At 50.9% G+C, this 10023-nt stretch overlaps 1 protein-coding gene across 5 annotated transcripts in view; it reads right to left on the minus strand.

Annotated features, from left to right (window-relative positions):
• The window catches only part of plxna3 (plexin A3), a 60671-nt gene that overhangs the window by 14857 nt on the left and 35791 nt on the right, over nt 1–10023 (minus strand). For 3 of the 5 annotated variants that reach the window (XR_001660290.1, XM_007541940.2, XM_016665988.1), the window contains exons 13-33: nt 9562–9658; nt 9247–9437; nt 9033–9181; nt 8764–8884; nt 7878–8014; nt 7607–7777; nt 7188–7281; nt 6990–7109; nt 6776–6895; nt 6557–6700; nt 4367–4601; nt 4157–4299; nt 3896–4051; nt 2481–2581; nt 2345–2411; nt 2070–2216; nt 1090–1249; nt 903–1006; nt 636–732; nt 365–442; nt 133–245 (exon numbers count right to left, since the gene is read on the minus strand). Coding sequence is in view for 4 of the 5 variants with exons in the window: in XM_007541940.2 (XP_007542002.1) it covers nt 133–245; nt 365–442; nt 636–732; nt 903–1006; nt 1090–1249; nt 2070–2216; nt 2345–2411; nt 2481–2581; nt 3896–4051; nt 4157–4299; nt 4367–4601; nt 6557–6700; nt 6776–6895; nt 6990–7109; nt 7188–7281; nt 7607–7777; nt 7878–8014; nt 8764–8884; nt 9033–9181; nt 9247–9437; nt 9562–9658 (2745 nt within the window). In the remaining variant the exon portion in view is untranslated. Of the gene's footprint in view, nt 1–20; nt 100–132; nt 246–364; nt 443–635; nt 733–902; nt 1007–1089; nt 1250–2069; nt 2217–2344; nt 2412–2480; nt 2582–3895; nt 4052–4156; nt 4300–4366; nt 4602–6556; nt 6701–6775; nt 6896–6989; nt 7110–7187; nt 7282–7606; nt 7778–7877; nt 8015–8763; nt 8885–9032; nt 9182–9246; nt 9438–9561; nt 9659–10023 lie in introns of those variants that run through there. The other 2 variants (XM_016665990.1, XM_016665989.1) reach the window with 2 other exon arrangements.

Below are 10023 nucleotides of genomic sequence, written 5' to 3' on the forward strand. Positions count from 1 at the left end.
CTTGGTGGCCAGCAGTCTGCTTTAAGGCGTTACCTTGGTGGCCAGCAGTCTGCTTTAAGGCGTTACCTTGGTGACCAGCAGTCTGCTTTAAGGCGTTACCTTGGTGGCCAGCAGTCTGCTTTAAGGCGTTACCTTGGTGGCCAGCAGTCTGGTCAGGTAGATCTCAGAGACCATCTTGCTGCCCCGGTCTCCTTCTCTCTGGTCGCTGTGCTCGTGGTTCTTCACCAGGTGCCAAAGTTTAGTTCCTGCAAACAGACAATGGTGGAGCGTCACCAGAGGCCAAGCCGGATCTCTACTGAGTCATGCCTGGCTCCTACAAACACCCAGGTCTACTCCATGAGGATCTCGGATGTTTCTGCAGTACCTGTCTCCTGGTCTGGGGTGATCATTGGAGCTCTGGATCTCAGGCTGTCGGGACTGCTGGACGTCCGCAGTAAGGACTCTGATGGCGGAGACGAACAGATGAGAACCAAAATATTTATGGTGACATAAATAAAACTACAATCAGTCTGGAAGCATTCAGCTTTTCCCACAGCGAGCTGGTCTTTAGGACTGATAAGGTAGAAGTCCTGGATCTGGACTCGGTAGCTGAACCCGACCCGTTAAACCCGACTGCAGCGACCGGTCCGGCTCACCGTATCTGCTGAGGGATCTGGTGAAGGTGAAGGAGTTGGCGATGTTGTAGGCAGAAACCTGCTTCTGGACCAGCGCCACCAGGGAACCATCTGTTACCTAGCAACCAGAACCACACATCAGTTGGCGAACCGCTTCACCGGCCCGTTTCCGCCAACAACATTCTGTAAGCAAGAACCGGACCTGATCTGGACCCGGTTCTCTTTAACTCAGTAAAACATGTACCAGTACCATCCTCTGACCCGGTTCTGGTGGGCCCGGTTCCGTACCTGGTAGTGAGCCAACGTGTTCAGCCTTTTCCAGTCGCTCTCTATCTTGGTCGTCACGTCTTCATCCTGTAGGATAATCCGGGTCAGTCGGCCCTGCCGCCACTCTGAGAACACAGAACCGTTAACAGAACGGGTCAGAACAGGTCAGACGGGGCCAGCAGAACCAGGAAGCGTGGTGGAGCGGTACCGAGGTCCATGTCGTCGGCCTGCGGCCGCTGGGAGAACGGGATTCCTTTGTAGACGGCGTCCAGCAGCTTGTCTTTGACCTGGGTCACTGTGTCACAGTTCAGAACCTTCACCGGTACCTCGGTTCCGGCTTCGCCCTCCGGAGGGATGCACATCAGCGTCTGAGGGAGAGATGCTCCGTTTCTACAAAATTCCTGCTCCAGAAATCAGCAGCAGAACATCTCAGAATCTGGCCTGCTGCCTGGAGGTCCAGTTAAGGAGCCCAGTGGGACCCCAGCCTGAAGTCTGACCCAGTTCTGACCCGGTTCTGTCCCAGATCTGGGATCAGCAACCAGAGGACTGGGTTCTGGTTGAAAGCTCAGATTGGGCTCTGAAACCAGAATGCCGGGTCAGAACCAGTGACGGGATCACTGGGAGTCAGGCTACATTTCAGAGTAAGGAAGGCTCTGCCTGTCGGTCCAATCAGAACCGACAGACCATGGAAGGCTCTGTACCAGGCAGACCTGATACCGCGTCTATCTGGACGATACTTTTTCCCAGGATTCATTGCGATAAATGATAATATGCTAAAGGAAAATCCTCTCAGTGTTCTGAAGATCATTGAACTGGAAAACATTTTAAATATCCAAAATACATCAACTGGGAACGGAACCAGGACAACCGAAGACCGCAGTCTCCGCAGAACCGGCCCGCGACCTGCCGGGCCCGTTAGCTCGGTTCTGACCACCTGTTTTCTTTTGTGAGCTCCTGGCAATTTCCGGATCGGTTCCAGATCAGTTCTGGATCGGTCCTGTTCTGGTTCCATATTAACCCAGAAGCAGTGAACCTTCAGTCTGCTCCTAATCCTAATGGGAAGCCCGTTGCTATGGAAACGGCTCAGCGATCCAGGCCGGACTCGGTAAACAGTAAAACTACTGAGGTTCAAAGGTTCGGTTCTGAAAGGTGGACCCTCAGCTCTAGAACCAGAACCAGAACCTTTACCAGCTGCTTGTAGTCAATCTGCTGCCGGATCAGCTTGTCTTCGCTCAGAGAGTAGCGCGCCTCTCCGGTGATGGCGTCGATCGGCCCTTTCTCCATCTGCTGCTTGATGGCGCAGTAGAGCATGAAGAGCGGCTCCCCGGCGCACTCCTGGGGGGGAAAGCGGGGAGGGAAGACATTCGGGGTGGGGGCCCACAGGCCCATCAGCGTCCAACTCTCCTCTGCTCGTCCTCCACAGCAATGATCTGATTGGCCGGCAGCCCGGGGGGCGGGGTTACCTTCAGGAAGCGATGCAGCAGGAAGGTGAACCAGTTGGTCAGCATCTTCTCAGCAACAGACTCTGTTCTAAACAGACAGAGGTCAAAGGTCACATAGGAACCGACTTGGTGTGGTACTGTGGGTGCCAGAGCGAACCTCCTGAGGAGCAGCTTGGGGTGGTTCCGGTTCTCCAGGTTCTTCTCTATCAGATCCGCCAGCAGCTGCTTCAGCACCACCGTGGCGTACTCCATCCGACCCTGAGGAGACAGGTTGGAGGTCACAGGTCAGAATCATAGTCTGGGATTGAATTATGTACGGTGTCCCTCAGGGTTCTGTGCTCTGTCCTCTGTGGTTCAGCTAGTGTTGTAGTACCTGAGACCAGTCTTGGTCTCAAGAATACTTCTTGATGGTCTCGGTCGTTGACGACTCTGGATTTTATTTCAGGACCACAACCGTGGAAATATCACTGAATTGCCACCACATGTAATAAATAACGTAACTTACTAATTACGTGTTTGTGTTTCCTGCTGCCCCCCGTCGGCCCCCTTTAACTCCCTTTAGCACGCGGCGCTCTGACACATGCAGTGGTTTCCTCTGAGCGGCAGAAGATGTCTGTAATTGTCGGTAATAAAAATCCGCTACATAAATCATCAGACATGGCGACATGTAAATTCAGCAGCGCTTCGCTTTCACAGACGGTGCGGCTACAACTAACTTTTAGTGTCACTTAGAAAAGAAGCTCAAAGGAAGGTGAGCTCTGTGAGGTGATGCTAGCAAAGCTAGCTGTACAGGGACACGTATGTTGCGTTTGCGATGATAAATGCCGTCACTTCCTGCGCTTGTTGTTGACTGAAGTGTTGCACATGTGCAACGATGCTGAGACAAAGTCTAATATAGTCATGTGACTCACGAACGATCCGATTCTTCTGAACGGCTCTTCACTGTAATCGACAGGACTGGAGTCTCACTGAGAGCCGTTCTTTGTAGCCATTCTATCATTATTCTATTTTACTAAATATATCCACCCATTTCTGGACCCTTGTCCCCCTAGTGGGGTCAGCAGGAGCTGCTGCCTCCAGCTAACTTTCCGGGTGAGAGGCGGGGTCACCTGGACAGGTCGCCAGTCTGTTGCATTATTAAAATATTTATTTAATCATTGAATAAATAAAATACAAGAACGTAACATCACACAAAGAGAATGTTCATTGCTCTTTGATTATTTTTGTCACCCATCATCTGTGTGCCGTCTGGTTTCATGCAGGAGACAGAGAGACAACAGTCCAGTTATTTCTTGCTAGTTGCTCCTTGGTCAGTGTTCATGGATGACTGTTTACTGTTAGTGCATTGCCATGGTTGCTGTGTTTAATGATTCAGACAGTGGTGGTTTCTGACACGGGCCATATGAGCAACCACCCAGGGCGTTATCTTGTTAGGGGCGACATGAGACCTGTGCAGATTGTGGCACAGAGATGGAAGGAAAGCAGAAGAAAGAAGAATTTGAATTGATAATTATTATTTATTTCCCGGGCCTTTGGGGCCTTTGGGCCGTTCCCAGACTTTCAGGTCGGTACCTGCAGAGCGGCCATCAGCAGGGAGGCGACGTTCCCTCGGTCCCGCATGGAGAAGGACCTCTGGGCCTCCAGCGTGTGGATGAAGCTGAGCAGGAACATCTTGTTGTTGAGCAGCTGGCTGAAGAGACGCAGAGCTTTCTCCACGTTGGCAGGAGACTGCAGGGAGAGAGAAGCGTTACCAGCTGGGTTCTGGTCGGGACCGTCTGGGGCGCGAGGCTCGGTAGAAGCGTGGGTTTGGGCCGAATCGGCGGTCGTACGTACATCGAGCTCCTTGAGCACCGGGTGCTCCTCTATGCCGGGGAACATGACCCTCATGGTGTAGGTCCGATACTCCAGGAAGGGGATCTTGACTCCGTCCATGTCGTTGGTCAGCTCCTGGATGTCGGTCTGCAGCTCGGCGAAGGCTGCAGGACGGACAGGAAGTTATATTCACGAGTGGACCGAGGGTGATGGAGCCAAGCGATCACCCACCTTCTTTGCACTCTAGCGCCACCCGGCTCTCCAAGTTGTCCATCTGCAGCTGCAGGCGCTTCAGCGTCCGGTCGGCATCTCGGGTCTTCCTCTTGTAGGCGATGAGCACGGCGATGATGGCGATGAGCAGAACGCCGCCGCCCGCGCCGATGCCGATGATGGCGGGCAGCGTCAGCGTGTTGTCGGAGTAAATGTGGAGAATCCCCGGGAAGTATTCCAGACCGCCCACCTGGATCTACAGGAGGACAGGCAGGTTAGGGTCAAGGGTCATGTGACCAGAGGTTTGGCCATGAAAAAAAGGCCTTTAATTCATTTTATGGCAATATTTTACATAAATGTTTTCTCTTTTTATTGGCTCTAGTGGCCTTTATTTGATAGTGAATTGAAATACGGTAACGAGAGAAGGGGATGCAAAGGTTGCCAGACGGGAATCGAACCTGCGACGGCCACGTGGAGGACTGAGGCCTCCATATGTGGAGTGTGCTGAAGCCCCGCGCCACCACAGCCACTACAAATTATGTTGTTAAACATAATTGATTAATATGTACGTATATATATTACCATATGATATACATACATGTACATATAATGCATTACATTTGTTATTATTATTATACCCATAAGTATATTTTTTTAGTTATGTTACATATATTTTCGGCTAATAACTGAAAAAAATAATTAAAAAAATCACTCATGCAGTAATGAGACGAAAAGAAACGATTAAAAACAATAAATAGAACAAAATATAAACGTGCTGTTTGCTTTAACTTTATTAAATTCTGTATGGATAAAAAATTTAACATAAATATTCATATAATTAATGGCTTATGAAAGATTGACAGAGTTTTACAGTTTATAAAACACACACACCCTCACACACACACACTCTGCGCTCCAACTGGTGTTCAGGTGAGTCTTCATCTCAGCTCGGATTAAAGTGTTTCCTGTTTGCAGAGTAAATATTGATCCAGTTTGAACAAACTGATGAATTAATAACGGCGCTCTGATGTTTAATAATCAATGATATTAATAATGTATCAATAGCTGCCAGCGAAGCCTGACTTCAGGTTCAGAATCTGGAATCTGCAGCTCTATAAACTACAGTAGATTTCTAGATCTTATTGAGACGCTGAAGCTGCGTTTCATCAGCTTATGCAGAATTCATCTGGCAAGATTCTGATATCATAGCAATTACCTTCATTAACTCCAATTAGCTCCAATTAGCTTCATTAGCTCCAATTAGCTTCATTAACACCAATTAACTCCAATTAGCTCCAATTAGTTCCAATTAGCTTCATTAGCTCCAATTAGCTTCATTAGCACCAATTAACTCCAATTAGCTCCCATTAGCTTCATTAACTCCAATTAGCTTCATTAACTCCAATTAGCTCCAATTAGCTTCATTAGCACCAATTAGCTTCATTAGCACCAATTAACTCCAATTAGCTCCAATTAGCTTCATTAGGTCCAATTAGCTTCATTAACTCCAATTAGCACCAATTAGCTACATTAGCACCAATTACCTTCATTAACTCCAATTAGCTCCAATTTGTTCCAATTAGCTTCATTAGCTCCAATTAGCTTCATTAACTCCAATTAGCTTCATTAGCTCAAATTAGCTATGTTAGCTCCAATTAGTTTCATCAGCTCCAATTAGCTCAAAATTAGCTTCATTAGCACCAACTATCTTCATTGGCTCCAGTTAACCTCACTTGTAGCTGTAGCTAATGACCTTCACCTTTACAGCTCCTTCCTCTTCCTCCTTCGATGAAAGACCGACCTGCTTCACGCAGCGGGTCGGGTCCTGACTGTGTGAAGTGTTCACTCAGAGATTTTGCGTGGCAGAGAATCCAATGTGGCGCAACGTTTCAGGCTAAGCTCAACGTGGATCGTTTGTGTAAATAATGATGATGGCTGCAGATCTTCATCCTGGAGCTCCAAACTGGTCCCAGCGCCACAGAGGGAAACCAGTAGGAGCCATGAGGAACCGGTCCCAGTTCAAAGAGCCCCAACAGGTCCAGTTGGGACCCATCGCAGGTCCCAACTGGACCTGCGATGGGTCAGGAACGTTCCCAAAAGCTCCAGATGGGCCCGTCCGGACGGAACCGCACTGTCCCCATATGGACTGTCCCGTGTGGGGACAGTCGGTCCTCGTCCTGAGCGGACCAATCAGAACCAGTCAGGACTCACCGCGACCCGCTGCTCCCCGGTCAGGTCCGGCGAGTCGCAGAGCAGCTGGTTCTCAGAGACGGTGAGCAGGCAGGGCGATTCTCCGATGAGGACGGTGTAGTTCAGCCGGGCGTTGCCGGGCGCCGCCGGGATCAGGTTCTTCCCCTGGAACCAGAACACACCTGGTGAGCCGCAGGTAAGCCCTGCCACGCCCTGCGCGTCGCTCCCGTGACCTCTGACCTTCAGAATGATGGGGGAACCCGGCTTGACCTCCAGGATCCCAGCGGGGCCGAGCGGGTCGAAGGTCGGGTTGGGGTAGTGGGTAAAAGGGGTGGAGTTCAGGACCAGCAGAGACGACACCTGGACAGGTGGAGGAGAGAGAGAGCTGGCATGGAGTCCACACACACAACCCGGTCAGAACCAGACCGGAAACACATCAGAACCCAGCTGGTACCTGGTCCAAGATGAAGCCGAACTCATCGGGCCGCAGCGCCCCCTCTGGCGGGTCGGGCTTGTTGTAGACGAGGCCGGGAGCCAGGCAGGTCATGGTGCTGTTGTTGACCACGGTGCAGTACTGCAGAGGAAGAGGAGGATGAAGAGGACCAAGAGGAAGAAGGATGAAGAGGAGGCGGCGCTCCAGCTGGTGTCTTACGTTGCTGGTCTCCACGCCGCCGTACTTGGCCCTGACCTTTGGCTCCTGGATGGTCTGCAGGTTGGTTCCCGTCACCGTGATCAGTGTGCTGCCACTGGACAAACACACAGGGATGGGGTCAGGGTTCTGGGTCGGTTCTGGTTCTGATGGCTCAGTTCCTGGCTTTGGATCTACAACCGGACATTGATTAATGATGAGCTCCACCAGACCCCCAATTGATCCAGATGTTCCTAACATCTAACTTTTGCACACCGCACTTTTCAGTTTTTTATCTGTTTGAATTGTGAACATTTTCCTTCCCAGTTGTAAACCGTCATGTTGGTTTTTCACAGTAAACACTAATGAAGTCTGTGGTTGTAAGGAGGCAGTATAGGAAGTCTGAGTGCTTGTTTGCGGCGCAGCAGTGAAACCGATCTCACTTGAGGATGGTCCAGTTGGGCTCGATGCCGGAGATGGTTGGGTCCTCGCTGTAGCTGTAGCTGACCTCGGTGTTGGTCACCTCGGCCCGGTCGATCATCAGGCGCACGGGGGCAAGGCCGGCGCCGGTTGGCGAGGCGGGTGTTATGCAGACTATTTCCCGATTGGTGCGCCTGCAGGAGGAGAGATGCCGTTAACCTGCCGGTGGTCTGGAGGTTTTCTGGGCCGGCTTCCCGTCTGCTCAAGAACCTGAAGCTTCCCCAATGGACTCACTTCACAAACAGACACTCCTCCTTGTGGACAAACACAGAGACGCCGCTGCCGGAGTCCAGGTGTCGCCCGATCACCGTCAGCCGGGTTCCTCCGGAGACGGGCCCCATCAGGGGGCGGATCCGGGTGAAGCTTGGGCTCTGAGGAAACCAGGGAATCATTTTAATCACGAAACGGATTGGATCGGCCGTTCTGACCAGAATTATGACCAGGTTTTTCGTCTTCTAGACCTAAGAAGCTAACTAAGTGTAGCAGTGTGATGTTGTTACACTAGATTGTCAAGTGATAAGCTATTCCAGTGGGAACTCATATGAGCACTGGCAGCTTTTATTTTGAAAAGACGGCAGATCCATTGCAAAACAGCAGGTAACTTCCCGTTTCCAAATTATTATTTTTATTTAAATGTGGTGTGTTGTGAATGAAAATGTGAATTGTTATCTCTACTGTTGAATATATTGAGTTCATATATTGTTTTGAGTGTCAATTCGGGGTTTAAGAAGAAAAAGTAACGGGTCACACCATTATAGTTCATGAAAGGTTTTCCCGCTCTTTCTGTTTGGATTCTGTGGAAGAAGGTAAGAAGTTTTGTTTTCTGTGTTTAATAAGTGTATTTTAAGTATAAGTGATATGTTTTGTAAAATAATGTGCTTTGGGGCACTCGAACTGTGTTAAACAGGCGCTGTGGAGCATTGTGAGGAGAAAGATCCTGTTTGGATTATTTTCTGCTGTTTGAATGCAGGAGTATTAAAAGTGCCTTTAGATCAGCTGTTGTCTGGCTGTTATTCCCACAAGACACAGCGCAGATTCAACTACGCTACATAAGCTTCTTACATGGAAAGCTAACTAGAACCTGTATCTGAGAAGCTAACTGGGCCCAGTGGAGACTCACCACGAAGGAGTAGGTCTGGGTGGACAGGGTCCGGTACTCGGCGCTGCACACGCCGATGCAGAGCTCCACTGGCCCGCCGGGCGAGTGGGGCAGCAGGGCTTCGGCCATGTCGCACACGATCCTGCAGACGGCCCGGCAGAGTCAGGAGTACGCCTGCTTAGCATCTTTTAGCATGTTCCTTAGCATGTTTGCTATTACAGGCTAGCTAACAGGCTGACATCTTTGCTAGCCTGTTACCTAGCGTGTTGACCCAGACTCGCCACACTGACCTCTCAGCGCTGACGTACAGCGACGGCACCGGGTTGCAGCGGACGCCGGCCACCTGGATGTGCGTGATCTCCTTGACCTGCAGACCCAGGTTCTCGCCCTCAATGGCGACGCGGGTGCCGCCCTCGCGGGGTCCGGTCAGCGGGTCGATCTGCAGGAGACGGCGGGTCAGAAGTGCCCAACAGAACCCTGAGGGGAATGCTGTGGAAGACCCACCTTGGTGATGCGCGGATGGCTGCAGCGCAGGTTGTGGCGGCCGTGGTGCATCCAGTTCTGCTCCGGCGAGGGGCAGTGCTGCCGCAGGAGACACTTCCTGCTCTCCACGCACCACCCGCATTCGAACACAGGGGGCGCTTTGAGGCACTGGCCACAGCTGGAGCGCTGCGCTTCACACTTATACAGCAAAGCTGTGGAGAAGTCCAACAGGCAGAATCAGAATCGACCTCTGGCCCACTGGGGTGGTTCTGGTTATTAATTGTCCCCCAGATTAATAATCACTGATAACCGCCTGAATGAATGAAGGACAAATACCTTTCATGAAGGTGGGCTTGTCAATCAGGAAGTTTTCGTCCCAGACGATGGAGAAGTCCACCTGGAGGTCTCCGGCCTCATCTCCTTCGTACCAGTACTGCAGAACCAGAACCAGAACCTCCTTCAACATCGAGACTTCACATCAGAAAATTACACATGATCATTTACAGTCAGGTGACTGAGCAGAACCAGCAGCATTTAGTTGGTTCTGGTTCCACTCCAGCTCCCACAGAACCTGGCCCGTCAGCTGAGAGACGGGTCTTTGTCGTGGAGACGGAGCCAGCAGGAATTCTGGGAGTTTACGGCTAAATGGGCAATTTCCTCCGGGAGCCAAGATTTAATTAAAGACACACTGAGGGTCTGTCTGCAGGCGCAGCATGGTGTGTGTGTGTGTGTGTCTGTGTGTGTGTGTGTCTGTGTGTGTGTGTGTAGGTGTGTGTGTGTGTGTGTGTCTGTGTGTGT

This window comes from Poecilia formosa, unplaced genomic scaffold, assembly GCF_000485575.1.
Source record: "Poecilia formosa unplaced genomic scaffold, Poecilia_formosa-5.1.2 Scaffold643, whole genome shotgun sequence".
NCBI lineage: Eukaryota > Metazoa > Chordata > Actinopteri > Cyprinodontiformes > Poeciliidae > Poecilia > Poecilia formosa.